Source organism: Carcharodon carcharias, chromosome 1 (assembly GCF_017639515.1).
Source record: "Carcharodon carcharias isolate sCarCar2 chromosome 1, sCarCar2.pri, whole genome shotgun sequence".
Lineage (NCBI taxonomy): Eukaryota > Metazoa > Chordata > Chondrichthyes > Lamniformes > Lamnidae > Carcharodon > Carcharodon carcharias.
Window position 1 is genome coordinate 34525459 of NC_054467.1, and position 21545 is coordinate 34547003.

A 21545-nucleotide genomic window follows, 5' to 3' on the forward strand; every position below is an offset into this window, starting at 1 on the left:
CCAGAAACTGAACAGGACCAGCCATATAAATACTGCAGCAGCGACAGCAGGTCATAGACTGGGAATTCTGCAGTGAGTAGCTCACCTCCGACTCCCCAAAGCTTGTCAACCATCTACAATGTACAATCTACAAGTCAGGAGTGATGGAATACTCTCCACTCGCCTGGATGAGTACAGCTCCAACAACACTCAAGAAGCTCAGTACCATCCAGGACAAAGCAGCCTGCTTGATTGGCACCCCATTCGCAACCCTTAACATTCAATTCCTCCACCACCAACACACAGTGGCAAGTGTGCAGCAACTACAGATGCACTGCAACTCACCAAGACTCCTTCAACAGCATGTTCCAAACCCATGACCTCTAATATCTAGATGTCAAGGGCAGCAGATGCATAGGGACAACTGCCAGTTCTCCTCCAAGCCACACACCATCCTGACTTGGACCTATATTGACATTCCTGCACTTATACTGGATCAAAATTCTGGAATTCCATTCCTAACAGCACTGTGGGAGTACCTACACCACCAACTTCAAAAGACAATTAGGGATAGGCTATAAATGCTGCTCCAGCCAGCAACACACACATGCCAGAACAAATAAATAAAAGTCAAGGTAATGTTCAGGTCATCAACTAGCTTCTAGCCCCAAGCAGGGGTTCTTCTACACAATGATAGTGGGCACAAGGGAAAATGAGACATAGTCCTACAATTGACATTTTATGCAAAGTTAACCGCTGTGGATAGGAAAAAGAAAAACTGTGCACTCTTCTTGCAACTGACTCTCTACTTTTACACTAATTTTCTCTCACCATCTTCCTTTCTCTCTTCTGATCACTGTTTCTCTCTCATCTTCTCCACCTCAATTGCCTTTTCCTTTCATTGGTTAGTGGGAACTGGACAGACATTTCAGGCTGTAAATCACAATGGTCAGAAATGACCTGTGTCCATCTCTTGGAGCAGGGATGTTGCAACATGCCTTGAAGTCCAATGCAAAGTAATGGAAGTCAGAAATTCGGTTCAAAAACAAGTAAGCCAGAGCCCTGGAGTTACCTGCACAGTAATAGTGGGATAATGGTTCTCACATCTTTCTCATGGCCGTGGAACATGGACAACCTATCAGTATCTCAAAGCAATTAGATGTATTCCACCTTGCTGCAACGTCAAGCAGCAGGACAAAATCCCTAACACTGAAGTTTTTTCAAGGTGTTGCATACCTAGTATCAAGAGCATGCTCATCAGAGCTCAGTTTCACTTGGTCAGGCATGTGGTTTGCATGGAGGATTCCTGCACACCAACACCTACAGCCATCTGAGCACAGGAACCTGTACCATAGGATGCCCCAAACAGATACAAAGACATTCTGAAAGCCAATTCAGAGCTTTCAAGTTGGACCCCACAGCGTTGGGAAAAACAATAACCTTGGACAGATCCAAATGGAGAAGTCTCCTTCAAAAAGCAATTTTAACATTTGAGAACAGAGTCAGGCCCCTACAGGACAAGTGAGCATGCCGCAAAGCCAGAGTGTTCACCTACCCTCAAACAATTACTTCATGTGTTATTTGCAAATCAAGATTTGGCTCAACATCATATGTGGGAAGACACCAACCTAGATTTTGAATAATTGGTTTCATTGGTAAATAGTCATCAAAAGTGCTGGGATAATCCATCATTATAGTTGGGCTAAACAGCAAACAGAGACTGTCCCAGAGATAACATGGATAACCTGGTACAGAGTTACCTTGAAAATCAGTGAACAGAAGACAGGCCAAGTCTGTGCTCAGTGGATGCCAAATTGTTGAATCCAGGACAACATTGTGCTCAATAGCTAGAGGCTGGATGCAAACACATGACGTAAGCAGGAAGCATTACAGTAGAGACTGATGGCTCCAAATCATGGGGCAGGATTTTGCCCATGACGGGGGTGCTCGGGAAGCCTACCGCCACCTAAGATTAGCTCCACACCACGATTTCATGCGGGCGGGAAAATTAAAGCCTGCCCTGCATGGATCACGAGCGGCAGTGCTGTGTGCTGCCTGTGTGGGCAGGAGGACGACAACGAGCCAGGCCTCACGCACAGTTCCTGCATGCGCGAGAAAGAGAGCTTCAATCTCCGAGGCACGGAGCTGCCTCGGAGATTGAAGCGTGTTTAAAAAATTAATAAAGACAGTTAAAATTTAATAAAACATGTCCCCTCATGTGACTGTCACATGAGATGGGACATGTTTTTAATTCCAAAATAAAGTTTTTATTTAATGTTTATTTGCTTTAGGAAACCTCATCCCACTCGTGGATGAGGTTTCCTAAAAAATGTAAAGGTCGCTTGATCTTTTCGCCTTCCTGCCAACCATAAGGTTGGATGGGGCAGCATAGATTTGAATTTAATTAGATTGTTAGTGGCTTTAATAGGCCTTTTAATTGTCGGTGGGTGTGCAGCCGACTCTGGCACACGCGCCTGCCGAACAAAATAACGTAAAATGACGTCATCGTGCGTCATTTTATGCTCGGGCGTATGCCAAGTGTAATATTCTGCCCGTGGAGATGGTGGCGAGAGCAAGACTCAACTTGGTGGCTCTTAAGCTAGGTATTCAGTTGAAACTATTTTTCTTGCATGGCATAAGGCCAGCCAAGCAAGATACAAAATAATGAGGTTAGTGTGAGCTTGCATTCTCTTTCATGTGCCTCACAATTGGGAGAGGGGGGTCAACTGTTGGAATGATTGGGGATGTGAAGGACAATTTTAATAGATTTTTTTGCGAAATTGATATTCATTAAGGTGTAACAATTTTTGGACTGAAGAGAAGATGGGTAACAAGCTTTTCTGATAACTGTATCTTGCAGGTTTCCTGCTGTAATGTGATTGATCTTGATAGAAACATAAAATTGGGAGAAAGATTTTACATAATATGATGGTGGGCAGCTAAAGTATACAAAAGGTGAAACAGACATTTAACCATTGAGGAAGAAAACTAGCATATTACGAGAACATAATCTAATTATTTCTTACAGAAGCATTTCTGATAACAGCCAAAGTCTGAGAAGGGTCAGGGAATAAATGTTAAAAGAAAAAAAAACACAAGGTCCTGTTGGCTTTCATATTTATGCAATGAATTGACCCAAACACAAGCTATTTTGCCTATCCAATAGGCAAAACCATTTTGTGTAAAAAGTGCCCCAATAGACCACAAGCAGTCAGCTGATACTTTGTCTTTGAAACCACTGTATACATTCTGTATTTTTACTGTGAAGCCTCTGATTCAAAGCCTCAGCTGTAGCTCAGTTGGTAGCACTCTTGCCTCTTCAGTCACAAGATTCTATGTTCAAGTCCCACTCCAGTGCTTGAACTCAGAAATTGAGGCTAACACTCCAATGCGGTGCAGAGATTTTTTTTAAAAAAACCAAAACCCATCTGCCTGCTCGGGCGAGTGCGAAAGACCCCATTGCACACAAGAGGTAGGGAAATTCTCTCTGGCAGCCTGGCCAATGTTTATCCCTCAACCAACAGCAATAGAAAAGATTATCTGGCCATATGTTATAACAATGACTACGTTTCAAAAATATTTCATTGGACTGTAAGGTGCTTTGAGACATCTGGTAGTTGTAAAAAGCACAATGTAAATGTAAGTCTTTTTTCTTTTTAACATAGGAGGATTAGTTTTTAATCTGTATCAAAGAAGGTTTAAAAAGATTTTTTAAACGACTAACCTTGAGCTTTCCCTTGTTAAATGCACAAATAGAAGTCTGATAGGCTGAATGTCCCATATCTACAAAGACCACATTCCTTGGTTTCTCTTCTGGAGCTGGTAAGTCCTGTTTGTAAATACCATATGCAAGAGCAACTAGAAAACAGAAAACAGATCAACATCTAACAATCCTATACTTGTGCTTGGTTTTGTACAATGTTTGTCAAGACTATTACTAAATTGCAGCAGAGAAATCATTCGTCAGCGGCACTGAGCATTAAGCTAATCAACATTCGGTACTACAGTAAAAACAAAAAATGCTGGAACTCAGGTCTGGCAGCATCTGTGGAGAGAGAAACAGAGTCAAAGTCGAGTCCGTATGACTCTTTCAGAGCAAAACAGAACTAGAAATGTGATGGATTTTATATTGTTTAAGAGGGGGTGGAGCAAGATAGAAGGTCAGGGATAGATGGGACCTAAGGAGAGACTGAGAAAGATGTCATGGACACAAGATGAAGGGACTGTTATTGGTAGTGATAAGGACCTAAAAAAGGCGCTGATAATGAAGAATGTGTTAATAGTAGAACAAGGGTGAGTGCTCTATGTAAGCGCAACATAGAAACAAGTGATTGGTGGCCCTGTGAGGGTGGAGGTTGGGGAAAAAGGATAAAGGAATGAATAAATAAAAAACGAAAATAAACAAGAATAAGATTAAAACGGAAATAAACTTTTTTTTAAAATTGGATTTAAAAAGGAGTAGAGATGGAGGAGAATGTTCATGGTCTGAAGTTGTTGAACTCAACGTTAAGTCCAGAAGGTTGTAAAGTGCCTAAACGGAAGATGAGGTGCTGTTCCTCCAGTTTGCGTTGGGCTTCACTGGAATATTGCAGCAGGCCAAGGACAGCAATGTGGGCATGAGAGCAGGATGGGGTGTTGAAATGGCAAGCAACAGGAAAGTGTGGGCCATGCTTGTGTACTGAGCGAAGGTGTTCCACAACGCAGTCATGCCCAGTCTGCGTTTAGTTGCCCCAATGTAGAGGAGACCACATTGGGAGCAGCGAATACAGTAGATCAAATTGAACGATGTGCAAGTGAAGCGCTGCAGAGTACTGCAGCATAGGCACACAGTCCCATGTTCATCTTGATTTGAAATACATGAAGCAGTAGTTGCTCAAAGTCCATTGAACTGTCCACAGTGAACAGGAAAGCAAAGAAAAAGGCGGCTGCTCTTGGCAGTACACATAACTCCTGCTACTGCCTCCTGTGTTGTAATTTCTATGAAAGCTTGCCCATAAATAAGCCTATACTTTTGACAGCCTGGGAGTAGATCTCAGCAGTAGAGGTATCAAGTTAATTGGACAAATGAAAATACATAAAAATTACAGAAAAAAGGGAAAGGCCAGGTGAATCAGATTATTCTTCAGCCAAAGAACTGGCGCAGACACAGGAGTGATAGACTGAACTGCTGCCTTTAGAGGACTAGGGCTAGTAAAATTTTAAAGTGTAATTCAAAAATGTACAATTCAACTTGCATTGTTTCATCACCAAAGGGTTTTCCTTGAAGCCCAACTGCCTTTAAAATATTATAATTTAATTTGTAATAAAGCCAAATAAAAAGTGTTAATATTGGATATAACAATTGTACAATTTCTACATATTAGCTCACTATCACAAAATTGTCTGTTTTTTTTTAAACAGACAATCAGCTTCCACAGAATTTATCATGTGCATTCTCAATGTCCTTTCAGGTTGTTCATCTCAAGATTTAATACTTGAAGCACCTTTTAAGTAAAGAAAGCACAGCTGAAGTAGAATGTTCTGCATGGATTGTGTCCAACAAACTGATCTCAGATACAAGACGTATTTGAAAAGCAACGTTGAAACAACTCCAAGCTACACAATTTAGGGGCAGGTCTGTACCTCCATTACCACTACTCAGGCACAATTGCTGCTCATCTTTAAAGTTGTATTTTTTTCCTTATTAGGTACAAATAAGAAACCACCCAAAAAAGAAAAAGAAAATCTCCAGGCATATTCCCGTAATTTGAAAAAAAATTATGGGAAATTGGAACACAAGTTAAAGTTGTTGTGTTTAATGGGAGAATGAAGTAGGTAAACAGGGAGGAGGACTACTTTGGAGTATGTCCCCTTCCCAATGCCAGGCTAAAACATGTATACCAAGCAGACAAATGTATTTATTTTTTTAAAGACAGATAAAAATGAATGTTAGTTAGAACAATCTAACTTGCACACATTACGTAGAATGTACAACAGAAATATTCAGCTCAATTGGTCCATGCCAATAAGGTTATAAAAGTCTTCTTCCATCCATCGTCACCTAAACCCATCAGCAAAATGTTCGATTTCATTGCTTTCCTCTTCATGCATTTATCCAGCTTCCGCTTAAATGCATTTATTTAACTTGCCTTTACTTACGGTAGTAAGTTCCACATTGTAACTACTCTGGGTAAAATTTCTCCTCAATTTCCCATTGGATTTATTAGTCACCATTTTATATTTGGTTTCCCCCACAAGTGAAAACATCTTTCAAACTCTTTCATAAACTTGAAGACCTCTGTCAGGCTACCCTGATTCTTCTCTTATACAGAAAAGTGAGCTCCAACCTGTTTAATCTTTTTTGATAGTCACAACAGCCGAAAATATGGCCATTCAGCCCATCAAAACCATGCTAGCTCTCTGTAGGACAATCCAGTCAGTCCCATTCCTTTGTGCTATCCCCATAGACCTATGTATTAAGCTCACTCAAGTGCCCATCCAGTTTCCTTTAGAAATAATGGATAATCTGTTTCCACCATCCTCAATTAGGGAGTTGCAGATCATTATCGATTGCTGCGTAAAATAATTCTTCCTCCCAAACCCCTTGCCCAAAACTTTAAATCAGTGCTGCCTAATCCTTGTATATCAGCTAATGGGAACAGTTTTTCCTCATCTGCCTTATCCAAACCTGTCATAATCTTGTACACCCCTAACAAATCACACCTCAAACTCCTTTGCTTTGAGAACAACCCTAGCTTCTCCCGCCTAACCTTGCAGCTAAAAATACTTCATCCCTGGAATCATTCTGGTAAATCTCCTCTGTGCCCTCTCAAGGACCCTAACATCCTTCCTAAAGTGTGGTGACCAGAACAGGATGCAAAACTCTAGCTTGCCTAACCTAACCTTGATAAGGGTTCAGCATGACCTTCCCATTTTTGTACTCAATACCCCTATTTTATGAACTAAGATCCCATATGCTTTGCTAACCACTCTCTCACTATATCCTGCCACCTTCAAAGATCTACGCACATGAAGCCCCAGATCCTTGTGTCCAGCACAAGCTTTAGAACTGTTCTAAGTCTGTATTACCTCTCCCAAAGCCAAAATGCATCACCTTGCACTTCACAATTAAATTCCGTCTGGCATGTGCCTTCCCATTGTGCTAGCCTATTTATGTCCTGTTGCAGTCAATTGTTACCATCCTCACTGAATGCCACATTACTAAGTTTGGTACCACCTGCAAATTTTGAAATTTTACTGATTTCTAAATCAGTAAAATTATCTAAATCATTTGTATATATCATTAAAAAATCAGTGGCCCAGCACTGTCCATCATTCATTCCCCTGTATGAAAAACAACCATTTACTATGATCCTCTGAACTGATCTGAAGCTAACATTGAGGCATGTGGAATAGGAAGGTCAATGTTGGTAACCAGCCTTTTGCAAGATATTTTGTCAAATGCTTCCTTAAAATTTATATATACAATATCCATTGCATTCCCTTCATCAACCTTTCTCCAATTGCATTCATCCATTAGTCCAGCACAATCTTCCCTTTACAAATCAGTGCTGGCTCTTCTTAATTAACTCAAACCTCTCCAAATGCTTGTTAATTTTTTCCCCCAATTATTATTTCTAAAACCTTGCACACCATTGATATTGAACTGTAGTTCCTAGGAAAGTCCTTGCTCTCTTGCTATGGAGAGTGGCAAATGTGCTCCTCATATCTAGGAGAGATGTTAAGATTATGGCAAGCCCTTCTGCTATCCTTATCCCTGTTGTAATATGCCTTTAAGGGATTGCAGCATGATATCACTAGAAAGGAAGCATGTCACGCAATCTAGTTTTAGTTTCACTTTTGTTTTTGAGCAAACACAGCTCTGTTGCTGGTGTCTTCAAGCTTTACACCTTTGTATAAATGTTCCCAAGTGTATAGTCTCAATTAATGAGCCCAACCCCTGAGCGACTGGTGTTTTTATCATTATAAAAACACATGGTGTTCCTCAGCTGCTCCTTCTAAACGATGTGCTCAGTCTGGCAGCAGTTCAAGAAGGCAGCTCAGCACCACGTTCTCAAGGACAACTAGGGATGGGCAATAAATGCTGGCCCAGCCAGTGGATGCCCACATCCCATGAATGAATTTTTTTTAAAATCAAGATATGTCATGCTACATGGCAAGAGACAATTCTCAACATTTCGGTCAGACCACAATGGATTCAAAGCATTGGAGAGTATTGAGAACACAACATGCTGACTGTGGAGAAAAACTTTGGAGACAGTGCCAGGATAGTGCTCAAATAAACAGCTCATAAGCAGATTCTTTGAGGTGAGTAGGACAGCGCGTCAAGAGGACCAGCACCGGGTTAGCTCAGTTGGGAAAGGCAAGTGACCAGGGTGTGGGCCAGATTGATAGCAAGCGAGGAGTCAAACAAAAAAAAACAAAATCAAAAATCGAGCCAGAGAAGGTTATAATTATAATGGACGGAGCCAGGAAAAGCATGCAAAAGCAGCTATAGTGACATTCATCCCAGGTTCTATAGGAGAAGGAAGGTCAAAGGGATATTGTCAAAATGTTCACAAAATACCCCAGTCTGATTTGGGAAGCAGCTAACCTATTTTCCAAATTAAAGATCTTTAAACAGCATACAGAGCTATGGTTCCTTGATTCTGGTCTCACTGAATCAGACAAGCAAGCAATAAAAATTCACCTAGCAATGGGGAATAAAAGTCTACGCAGGCTGAACATGTCAGAATTAACAGCATAAGACCTAATGGATCCCTAAAAGCTATGGACTACATTGGAAGACCAGTTCAGTATAAGGCTAATCTTCCACATTTGTCAACTAGAGTTCATGTCATTTCGACAACAGCCTACAGAAGCCATAGACCACTTCACCAGCAGATGCAGAGCGAAGGATACGTACTGCGACTTTTCATACGTAGAACTAGCAGAAGAATTAAGTTGGCAATTCCCTCCACTCACATGGAAGCGTTCCAGAGAGATGCTGCACAAGCCCAAAACATATAGCATTGAAGAACTACAAGTATGGATGCAAGTACGAAGCGATCCTTGCAGGTCGATGAAGCTTACAAGTCTCTAAATATAACCCCAATTGTTGACACACTTACTACAACATATAAACCTAGCAAGAAATGTAGAAGATGTGGCGTTCTGCATGCACCAAGGAAATGCCCAGCTTTCCAGCAATTCTGCAAGGCACCTGAGGAAAAAGGGCCATTGGTAGCAGCAGTGCACTAGAGTAAAGGCTGATGCAGTGACAAAGAACCATGCACTGAATCAAACAGACCATACACAATGGGTACCTTGAAGCAATAAGAATGACCGTCCGATATCCCGTAAGAAACCCATACATGAGGTAACTGACAAACAAGATAATAACGACAATGTGCAAGATGAGATGAAGAGTGATGAACATGTTTCAAACTATCAATCTTGTGAAAAACAGGTCCCGTCACACCATTCCAGGTGTTGGCCAAGATTCAAATTATCTGCCCCAAGAAAGTTAGTAACTACAGGGGCAAGTGCCAACACACTACCCCTGCCAATTCTAAAAGACATGTATCCACAGATAAGGAAGGCCACAGTGAAACCTCCTACTGCGCAACTTTCAGTGTGCAACAGTTCACAAATTCCATGTGCAGGTTCTATAATCCTGAAGTACAAGTGCAATCAATCCTCCTGGGTGTCACAGGTGTTCTACATTGTGGAGACTAAAGGCCCAGTGAATGCAAGCCTACCAGCATGCTATGAACTCACACTAGTAACAATCCATGGAATTAGTTAGACCTCATACAGCAGATCAAAGTCAGAACTACTCCTTTCACCTCATTCACAATCTAACATTGAAATATGCAGAACGTTGACAAAATTGGCAGTTTCAAGGGAGTTGCAACATTACACTTAAGAGAATGCAAGCCATCAATTAATCTGCCACTTAAGTGCAACACCCACTTACAAGACAAACTGAAGGTCGAATTAGACAAAACGGAGAAAGATGGAATAATTAGAAGAGTACAAGGGCACACAGACTGGTACAGTTCAATTATGAGTGTCAAAGAAGGATGGATCATTGAGTGTATGCCATGATCCACGATGTTTAAATGCAACTTTGAAGTGTTGTCCTTACAAAATACCCACATTAGAAGGGTTAAATCCCAGATTTGCAAGTGCAAAATTCTTCTTAAAGCTTGATGCCAAACTTGGCTACTGGTCAGTACATCTCATGGAGAAGTCCCAAGAGCTGCTACATTTCATACCCCATTCAGATGATACAGTTTTTAATGACTTCCTTTTGGGCTGTTAGTCAGGTTCCCTTTTAAGCTCACATGAACTGTATTACATATACTGTGCCAGGATGCATCTGTATCGCTGGTCACTTTGCTGTTGTAGTAATGAAGTAAGAACAGGACTATAATCTGCACTTACTGATGCAAGTGGCATGTAATAAAAGGACTGGCGTTCAATTGTCTGAAGTGTGCCATCAACGTGCAGATGAATTTCTTTGGTTCTATTTATTCCAGTCTCAATAAATGAACCCATAACATCCCTTATGAGTGATTGGTGTCTTTATATCATTATAAAAACACAAGAATCCACACTTCTTCAGCAACCTGGGATGCAAGCCATCCAGACCAGGAGAATTATCCACTCTTAAGGACAGCCAGTATTTACAGTACATCCTGCCCATCAATTTTTACCCCATCTATTACCTCTACCATCTCTTCTATTGATAGGTATAATACCCTTGTAATTCTTTTTGCATTTTATCCTATTTATAGTACAGAAAACAGAACCATTCTAACTAAGATTCTATATAAATTTAACATAACTTCCCTACTTTTCAATTCTATCCCTATAGAAATGAACATCAGTGGTTTGCTTCCTTGTTTTTTAAAATGCTCTTATCACTATTTTTTAGTGACTTGTGTATCGGTACCTCTGATCCCTGTGCTCTCAACCCATATACTTGCTTATTTTCCATGGAGTATATAGCCTTATGATTCCCACAAAAAAAATGCACAACCTAACATTTATCTATATTGAAATTATTTTGCCAATTGCACACCCATTCAGCAAGTTTATTGATATGTTGCATTTTATAATCACATCCTCCTCAACATTAACCAAATCTCCCATTTTGGTATTGTCTATAAATTTTGAAACTGCACTTTCAATTCTAGAGTAAAAATCCAGGTTTCGTGCACAATCCACTTTTTTCTGTTTTATGCAAAAAAATGTAAACATTTACAATTGCTGCTTTCTGACAGAACATTTTGCTGAAGGGGTTTGCCTTTCTGTTGGTTAAAAGAACATACATCTCTATTTAAATGGGGAGTAACAATGGTTCCAACTGTTTTGCCAGTTTGAGTAACTAGCCTTATTCTTTTTCTGTTTTGTGGTTAGTTGACCATCCATTCTGCTACCTGTCCCTGACTCTACACTCTCTGGCTTTAGCCTCAAACAGTCATGAGTGTACCATTGAAGGCCCTTGGAAAATCCAAATACATTAGTTCTACTGCATTACACTCATCTACATAATTATTTATTCAGAGAATTCAGCAAGATTGGTTAAGCATGACTTTCCCTTTTGACCATGCTATTATAACTTCAGTTAATAGATGTTTTACTATTACATCTTCGAGTAAGATTCCATTATCATTCCTATCACCGGTGATAAGTTTGCTGGTCTATAGCTTCCTGGTTATGTTCTTTCTCCTTCTTTAAATATAGGCATTATATCATCTGTCAAGTTTTCAGCATCATCCCCTATGTAATACTGCTGTGTCTTCCCTACTTTTTAATATGTATGAATACACTTCATTTGGAAAAGGGTTTTTATCCTCCAAGCTTGGGTAGTTTATTAGTTTAGTATCTCCCTCTTTCCTATCTTAAATGGCTAATCCCATTTTGATCTTTTCTAATACTATGCCCACCTTGTTAATCTCTGGAAAATATTGAGGCAAAGTAATTATTCAAAATTTCTGCCTTTCAATGGCAGAATCTGAGATTTCAATATATGCATTTACCATGTGCATCCTTTAGTGTCCTATCCCATCCTTATTTTTCTTTTATTTATGTGTCCATTGAATGCTTTTCAATTCTTTTCATTTCCTTCTGAAGTTTAAGTATTTTACTTTCTCTTTTTAAAAGAAAGCATTAAACTTTACCAGATTTTCAAATGCTCCAATCAACTTTCTGACCAACAAATCACCAAGCTGCAGTTATTGGTGTACTGTTTAAAAAACACTACTTGCTTCCTCTGCTTAGCACAGTCAGATTGGAAAAGCAGATCACCACACACATGGTTAAAGCAAGTAAAAGCCCTGCTACCTAGAATTAAGTAAAGGCGCTTAAAAAGCCAAAAATAGCTCTTTGCTACTACTAAAAATATAATGATGATCCCAATTATTGGAATTAAACTGGGGGACCAATAAGAGTCCTTCATTTGGTCTCAACACCAATGCATTATAGGAAAACCATGATTAGTGCTCCCAATTTCTATCCTATTGCAGGTACGCATGTGCAGGCACTGGGCGTAAAGAGTTGGCTTAGCTATAAATCCCCCGTACTAGCAAAAGGCCTGTCAAAATGTCAAACCCCATGTTTGAAACATGACCATGGTATGGCACCCATGGAATCAAATTCTGGTAAGAACTGAACACTCTCCCAAAAGGGTGGCAGCTTACACTGGTTTCAGAAGAGAACTTCTTGAAGTTATCACAGCAAAATACATTCTGGCTTAGCTGCGGTTAAATATTTTACAATGTTGTTAATACAAAGCTGCTGCTTTATAGTTACATAAAATCTTCAGTATCACTGCTTTACTAGAATAATTCAAGCTAGAGAAATATGTCCAAGAGCAAATAAATTTTTAAGTTCATATTAGGGTTTGCACCACAATGGAATAATGCTGGCTCAACATTATATTGCTACAAAATGCTAAGAACGACTGCAGTATGCTGGCCTGTTCTTTAATGACCAATGTTTCAACTAGTGTTTTAAAGTTAATGCTTTGCACTAGCCCGATATTCTCTCAATATGACAAAATGCACTGTTTCCATTCATTGTTCTTTTTAAACATTCCTACTAATCTTTTACCTCTGAAGGAGGGCTTGACAGGGTAGATGTTGAGAAGATGTTTCCACTAGTGGGGAATCTCAAACTAGGGGAAATAGTTACAGAATAAGGGGACACTCATTTAAAACTGAGATGTGAAGGAATTTCTTCTCTCAGAAGGTAGTTAATGTCTGGAACTCTCTACCCCAAGAGAGGCTAGATCACTGAAAGTGTTTAAAGAGGAGGTAAGAGAGATTTTTGAAATATCGGGGAATTGAGGGCTATGAGGAGCTGACATGAAAGAGGAGTCGAGGTCTGGGGCAGATCAGTCATGAGAATGGTTGGGCAGGCTTTGAGGGGCCAAAAAGCCTACTCCTGCTCCTGTTTCTTATGTTCTTAAGTTTTATTGAACACACACACACACTTTTGATTGTTCAGACAACTATCAACAGATTTAAGTCTAGGAAAACGCCTCAGCAACAGGCCAAGATATCATGCCTTTCTTTTACCTGCCGTGGTGTCGTTCATCAGCCGCAGACAATTAAGTCCTGCAATCTCAGCAGCAGCAATCACAGACCTTCTTTCTGCATCGGTGAAAAAACTAGGGACCTGCCAACAGATTCGGAAAACTTTAGTTTTTTAAAAAATGTTTCTGTTTTATCTATAATTCAGGATCCAATATTGCACTGACATGTTTCCAATGTGACATGCCATCCTCATATCAAGTAACAGTTACATACTACAGATGAAGAAAACTTAATCAAAATTTAATTATTTACCTTAGCCACTTTACAGCAACTTAATAAAAATTTCAGCTCATACTAATTTCAGCATGTGCTTCTATACTTTCAATCAGGATTCAAACACAAAAGCCTTTGCTGGATTATGTAGAGATCAGGGCAGCAAACTAGTCTCAAAAAGAATGGCTGTGTTCAGAACAAGTGTAAAACATGCATAATCGAGTCAATACCCCAGAATTTAGCACATACTTAATGCATAAAAATCAGAGAAATTTGTGATGAGAAAGAGGTAGGTTGCAAGTTGCAAATAGTCACAAATTGATTAATGATTTGAACCGCTCTGCCATCAGTCTCACAAATACAGGAGCTCACCACTAACTTCCCCATGGGTTTCAAATTGATAAATTTGTATTTTATGGTGATAATGTAACTCAGCAGGTACAGCTACTATTTCACTTGCTAATGAAATGATCTATGGCCTAGATATGCCATTTAATTTTGGAGACCTAGAAAGGGGCCAACTGAAACTGCGGAAACTTGGAAATCTAAATTGTTCCTACAGGGTCTTTTCTCTCTCTTTCTTAATCCAATCTTTCCCACTTTTCAAATTTGACTCGAAATCACCCCATTTTCCTTTCCATCCAATGCTTGATTTCTTTCTCTATCTTTAAATTGGTTAATATAAACCATTATTCACCAAGGTCCCAGGTGGCCACTTCACCTTGATGCAGTGTGACCAACTTGCACTTCCAGCAGCTTGTGGCACAAAAATAATTGGATCTGAAGGGCAAAGGAAAAAAATCCAATTCATGGCACCAACCACAAGATGCAGCTCTCCAGCAAATCTGGGACATTGAAGTTTATTTGTTTATGAATTTTTATGCTCAAACTGAGCAACTTCAGTACAAATGAATTCGGATACCCAATAATATTATCAAGTCGAATATATAATGGTCAAATGTAAAGCAACGCATTTGAAACAATCTACGAGGGCTTTTGTTTCAGTTGGAATTATTCTCATTTTCTCCTTGATCCATATTTATGAAGGATCAGTCCGTACCAAACTATAGATCCTCACTAACTATGAAATGTGTTGCTACTGACCACATTAATTCAACTGAGACTGTTACAGCTAGGGAAGATATTTTCATGCCACTTCGCTTGGACTAGTATCCAGACAGAATGTATAGCTAGATAGCCACAGGGCCCTACAAAACCTGTTCAGTAACCAATAAGAACCACTGCCAAAAAAGTGCAGAAGCATGGCATAGTAGCAATTTGTGTTAATGGAATTTTGAGCTCTCCAGCTACTCTAACTAAATATGGTTATAAACTTGTTACCTAAAAGTTGATTTACTAATGACACTTAAAACAGCTGAATTTGAATTTTAAAAATGTATTGGAATGTGGGCAACATTAGCAAGAAAGAATTTATTAGCTATCCCCAGTTACCTCTAGGTAGTAGTAATGTAGGTCCTTGAACTGTTGCAATCCTAGTGGTTATAGCCCTACATGTTATGTTAGACATTCAAGGATATGATCAAACAATAATGAAGGAAAGCTGATGTACATCCAGGTCAGGATGGTGCCAGATACGGAGGAAAACAGTGTTCTCATGAGGTTGCTACTTGTCCTTCTCATGGATAAAGGTCATAGAACTGGAGGCATTGTTGAAACAAGCTTGTAGAACCACTGCAGCATACCTGCTTCATTGCACATATTGCAGCTACAGTATACCAAACAGGCATGGATACTGAGCTAAGTGTCAGGGTGCCAATCAAATGGTCTGCTTTGTCTTCAATAGGTTTGAGTTATGTTGTGACTTGTGATGAGTATTCAAACAATTCTGGTTTGAACTTTTATGGAAAAGATTCAAGTGGTTATAAGGTGAACCACCCATCACAACACAATCAGTCTCTACCCTTATTTTGGAGCCATTAGTCCAGTTAAGCTTCTGGTTGACAGTAACTCAAAACGTTTTTGGTGGGGCACTCAACCACAATAGTGCTGTTGAAGGCCAGAAGAAGTGGTTAGGCCATAGTTGGAAATCACTGTAGAGCACTTGAATGTTACCTGCCTCTTTTCAGCTCAAGTATGGATGCTGGTTGTCCAAATCTTGTTGTAGTCTGCATAGGCCACTTCATTAACAGGAGTCATGAACAGAGCTGAACACTAGAATTATCAGCTAATTGCCCCGCTCCTGACCTTATGGAAGAAAGAACATTGTTGAAGCAGCCAAGGATGCAACTCTAGCAGTGATGCCCTGGAGCTGCAATAACTAACCTCCAAAGACAACCATATTCTTGTGCATCATCCATTACTCTAGCAATGGATTGTGGTTTCTCAGTTAGCTTAGTTTTTCTAGAGCTTCTTGGAATCATATTTGGTAAAATGTTCTCTTGGCCTTAAGGGCAGCTACTCCATCAGAGAAGGCTCAAATCAGGTGCTGGATTCAAATTCGGATCAACACTAGCTAGACCTGGAGCAAAGTGGCTCCAGCAAAACTGAAATGAAACCAAGGTCATTGGTGGGCTGGTGCTGCTGATATTTTCTTCCCATCATTTGACTGAGGGTTGGAGGAGCCTAAGTTAGTAATTGGCTAGATCAGATTTGTCCTGTCTTGTAGATAGGGCATACCTGAGCAATGTTCCACATTGTCAGGTAGCTGCAAGTGTCATAGTGTACCGACTAGCTTGGCTAAGGAACTGGCTATTTATTCCCAACATTTTTATTTATTATATACTCAGGTCAAGCAGAGTCTGTGGAGAGGTTAAAAAAAGTTATGTTTCAGGTTGATGGCCTTTCATCAGAACTAGCTGGCTCTGAAATGCAAGTCTTCAGCACCACAGCCCAGAATATCATCAGGATCCACAGCCTTCATTGTGTCTAATGTACTTGACTGTTTCTTATTGTCATATGGAGTGATCCAAATGTGGCTGGTTAGAGGCATTTATGATGGCAGAAATTTTGGGAAGACGAAAAGTAGGGTCACCAACTAGGTACTTTTGGCTGAAAATAGTTACAAATACTTTAGCCTCATCTCCAACAGTCAAATTCTGCGCTCTGCCAGTTGTTATAGAGGAAGATGCTCATGGAAGCTCCACTTTCTTTTATCAGCCCGAGTGGTATGGTTACTAGAGATTTGGTCCGGTGGCAGGACTGCTAAATATTTATATAGCCTGGTACTTTAAGTGGTTGGGTGTAGATAGCCTCATTTGAAAATGTCTGGAGCTGCTCCTGGCATGTCTCCAAAATGAACCAGAGTTGACCTACTGGTGTGATGGTAGCTTCAGGTATATATGAGGTTACATATCAGGAATGGAGATAATATAAGCATGGACTGAAGATTCATTAAGACAGAAAACAGTGGGAATAAACAGGTCAGTTTCAGGTTGGCAGGCTAGAACTAATGGCGTAGTGCAAGGATCAGTGCTTGGGTCTTTGCTTTTAAAATCCAAGTCAATAAGTGAGTGGAATGAGGGTAATGTATCCAAGTTTACCGAGGACACAAAAGTTAGACAGGAAACTAAGCTTGAGAAAGATTCAAAGGATATTATAAAAGAATTTCAATTTGTTAAATGTGGGCACAAGAACATGGAAGATGAATATAAAGTGGATAAATGAAAGTTACCCACTTGGGTAGGAAAAAATAGAAACGCAGAATAATTTTTAAATGGCGAGACTGGGAAAGTTAGTATTAGGATGCCTTTGTACATCAATCACAGAACGTCAGCATGCAGATACAGCAAGCAATTTGGAACACAAATTAATGCAAGTCTTATTACAAAGGGTTTGAAGTACTGGGATAAAGAAGTCTCACTACAATTGTAGAAGGTTTAGGTGAGAGACTTGAAGTACTATAGTTTTAATCACCTTACTCCAGGAAGGAAATTACTTACTTTACAGGGATTGCAAGCAACGATGATCAGACGGATTCTTGTAAAGGGGAGATTGTTGTAGAAGGAGAAATTGAGTAGGTCTGTATTCCCTACAGTTTAGAAAAATGATAGGTGATCTAATTGAAACAAAATTCTTAAGGGGCTTGACAAGGTGATGCTGGCAGGATGTTTCCCCTAGCTGAGCTGACTAGGATTAAGGGTCACAGGCTCAGAATAAAAAATTAGCCTTTTAGGACAAAGACACGAGAAATGGCTTCAAAGGATTGTGGATATTTGTAATTCTCTACTTCAGAAACGTGGATGCACCGTCAAGTATATTTAGGACAGATTTTTGGATAGTAAGTGAATCAAGGGATATGGGGGGAAGAAAGAGAGAGAGAGAGAAAGGGAGAGAGAGAGAAAGGAAGAGAGAGAGAGAGAGAGAGAGAGAGAGAAAGGAAGAAACAGAGAGAGAGAGAAAGAGAGAGAGGCACAAAACAGAACAGAGAAGAAAAAAAGGAGGGGAGGGAGGAGTGTAATAGGTGGTAATTTTACAGCCTCACATGACCTAAAACCATACGACTACAGGGTCTGCATGAAATCCAAACTACACCCCATTACCAGTTGCTTGACCCTGCCAATGGGAGAGGATAGATGCACAGTCTTGGTATGGCAATCTAAGTCCAGCTAATGCCTGGTGGGTTTGTCAGATAGCTCCCAGCATTGGTTCAAACAGTTGACTGGGCTGTGTCTTGTCTTGATCCAATGTCGGGGTCATTGCTGATAGGTCAGTAATTACATTTGCATTGTTGCTCCAATGCAAAGACAAAATTCTGTGGATGCTGGAATCTGAAACTAGCAGAAAATGCTGGAAATACTCAGGTCAGGCAGCATCTGTGGAGAAACAGTCAGAATTTCAGGTCAATTATCTTTCATCAGAACTCAAAGATTATTGACCTGAATGTTAACTGTTTCTCTCCACAGACACTGTCTGACCTGATAAGTATTTCCAGCCTTTTCTGTTTTTACTTGTTTTGTAGCAGCTGTTTTACAATTAAATATTTCACTATGCCACTGCAGGAGTGGCAATAAGAATCTAACAAATACTATTGTTCAGGAGTCAGATATAGGCCTGACTAGGTAGAGGTGAATAGGTTGAACAGCTTTTATGGACAAATTTCTGGTGCTAGCCCACAAATTAGCAGATTTATTGAATTTAATTTCACAACTGGCCATAAGATTTGAACTCACGACTTTGGGTTGCTAGTCGAGTACTATAAACACTGTGATAATATATTGCAAAAAGCAGTACCAATTTTGCATTCATGGTAGTTAGATTTACATTAGCAAGTTTACTCATTCCTGACCATGTAAATGACAGAATAAAAAGGAATAAGATCTTGTGATTTAGATCTTAACATCTTTGGAGTAGCACGTGATTCCTGTGATCTGTTAACCCATCTGCTAGGGTTTGGTCTGGGATTGCACTTCAAAACTTTGACAGGATATACAAAGAGCTTGTTAATCAACGTACCTTCAAAAGAATGAAGACAATACTTGAGAGGTACCCAACATTTTTCCTCAACTATGTACAGCGCACTAGAGCAAAGTACAGAATCTCTTGAATTTCATCTTGGCAAAAGTCAAAATGCTCATCATCTCGAGCAGTTAGATTAAGGCAACAGTTCTTTTACATAAGGATGTCCCCGAGGAAGCTACTTCTGAAGAAGAATTATTCACTACCATCCAGCGGGTAAATAACTTCCTGGCAGTTGACTGATGGTACAATCTTTATAAACTAAATCTAGGATAGTTTTGAGATTTTTGCCGGCGTTACTTCAATCCACCTACCGAAATTACACAGTCTGTCACTGGCTTCTTCAGTGCATTTTCTGAAGTCTCTTTGAGTTTAGTCAGTAACATCCCTGTAATTTGTTCAATAGCAAAAATTCGTTCTTCGTTCATGTAATGCACCTGTAAGAAAATTAAGCTGTATTATTTAACTAATTTAAAAAAGTAACTGCAGAAGAGGCAACAGTTTCATTACATTACTTTTTCATTACATCAGAGATAAATATATCGTCCATCATATATTTTTCAGTGGAGATGTATGCAGGATGCATTTAGCACATTGAGCTGAACGTTCAGTGCAGCTTTAGAAGTCACAATCTGCACATGTTAAATAAACTGCTCAAAACATTCACTCAGAGGGTAGGATTTTCCAGCCCTGCCCATCACCAAGTTTGTCTGGTCCTGCTGGAAGTCAATGAACTTTTGGCTGAGATGCCGAATCTCCTGCGCAGGTCCTGCCATGGCTGCGCCAGAAAATCCCGGCCTCAAATCAGGTTATTAATTTAAAAATTTTTGCTTGCTCTCTTCAAAGAATCTTTTACTATAAAGGAGAAGAAATAATCCCTACAAATGTCTACACTTCAAAAATAATTTTAGTTGCAAAGCACTTTGGGATATCCTGAAAACATGAAAGGCACTGTGATTCTTGTACAAGGAGGGTCCAGCAAACATTAATTTATTCAAGCATTCTCAGTGAATAACAGGAAAACTGTTTAAGAATTAGCTCATATGTCAAAACATTTAATCATCCTCATACACCTTCAAAATTCCTTCATTAACAGTGTCAAATTGGCAAGGGGGAAGGAGCATCATCCCTGGCCTGATAGCTTGGTTTGAACATCAACTAACAGCTGCAATATACTTCAAACTTCTCATTTAAATTCCACTTTAAGGTACATTTCCATTTAAAATTAAACTTACTTTAATTCCAACACTATCACTGGGCATCTTCTGAAGCTCATATAAAAGTTTGCTCTTTTCAGCTTGCACAAATGGGTCATCAAAAGTTCTCCCATGCATTCGTTTAAAGCCTTGTACGGTATTCTTTGCATTGGTCACAATCTATAGATAGAAGCATTCTAATTACTGCAATCCACAGTGCAACACCATCACACAGGCACCACGGATGCACGGTTTCAGAACATGCAAATCTCAGGTAAATATGGCAATCCAAACAATGGTATTATGTCCTCAACAGTTAATTTCAACTAAAGTTGTTTCTACGAAACTGCTTCAGTTTTGGAAACAAGAAATTCATCGATATGCATTGCAAAATTAGTCACTGCCATTGAACTCATATTATAGAAAATAAGTACTTAATGAGTGACATTGTTCAAACACTGAAAAGTTATTTGCTGACAAATTAAAAAAAAAATTCATTATAAGTTAATATTCAGTGGTTCCAATGGGTTAATTGTACTTGTACCCAACCCTCCCACCAATCATTTTAGAAAACTGATTCCTGAATTTTTGGTGTGCAAAAGATAACATCTACTATTGTGAGTGCTCCAATGTTAAGAGTCAGACTCAACTTAGTTACATTCATAATTAGATACTAATAACACTGACAGAAAGAGATGAGGTCCTGCAGGGAGATTTTAAGGAGCTACAAAATAAATTTTTAAAAAGTAGGACCTCAAAGGATTACACTCTGGGTAATTCCCGATGCCACATACTAATGAATATGGAAATAGGCAGATAATGCAGGTGAATGTATGGCTGGAGAGGGGGGCACTTCAGATTCCTTGGGCATTGGGGCTGGTTCTGAGGAAGATGGGACCCGAGTGTAGATTCAAAAGAGAGAAGCAAAGCTGGGAATGGAAGGCAGGAAATTAGTAAGTGAGAATGGAAGACAGAGAAAAGAAACAAAAAGAATTGTTCTGCTATGTACGTTAATGGGGAGTAAGAAATGAGCTAGTGCACAGTTAGACACTTGGAAGACTGGAGCTGAATTTCATTCTCTCTGCCAGCAGGTTTGAAGGTGAAGGGGCTTGTAAAATCCAGCATGTGGCCTGCCTGTCACCTACCCACCCGTCCT

The 21545-nt window shown here is 39.6% G+C and overlaps 1 protein-coding gene across 1 annotated transcript in view; it reads right to left on the reverse strand.

Annotated features, from left to right (window-relative positions):
- hspa4l (heat shock protein 4 like) overlaps positions 1-21545 on the reverse strand; it is a 76931-nt gene that overhangs the window by 41202 nt on the left and 14184 nt on the right. The window contains exons 3-6 of the mRNA XM_041192200.1: positions 20429-20569; positions 19508-19630; positions 13548-13647; positions 3704-3837 (exon numbers count right to left, since the gene is read on the reverse strand). Of these exons, the coding sequence (XP_041048134.1) occupies positions 3704-3837; positions 13548-13647; positions 19508-19630; positions 20429-20569 (498 nt within the window). The remainder of the gene's footprint in view (positions 1-3703; positions 3838-13547; positions 13648-19507; positions 19631-20428; positions 20570-21545) is intronic.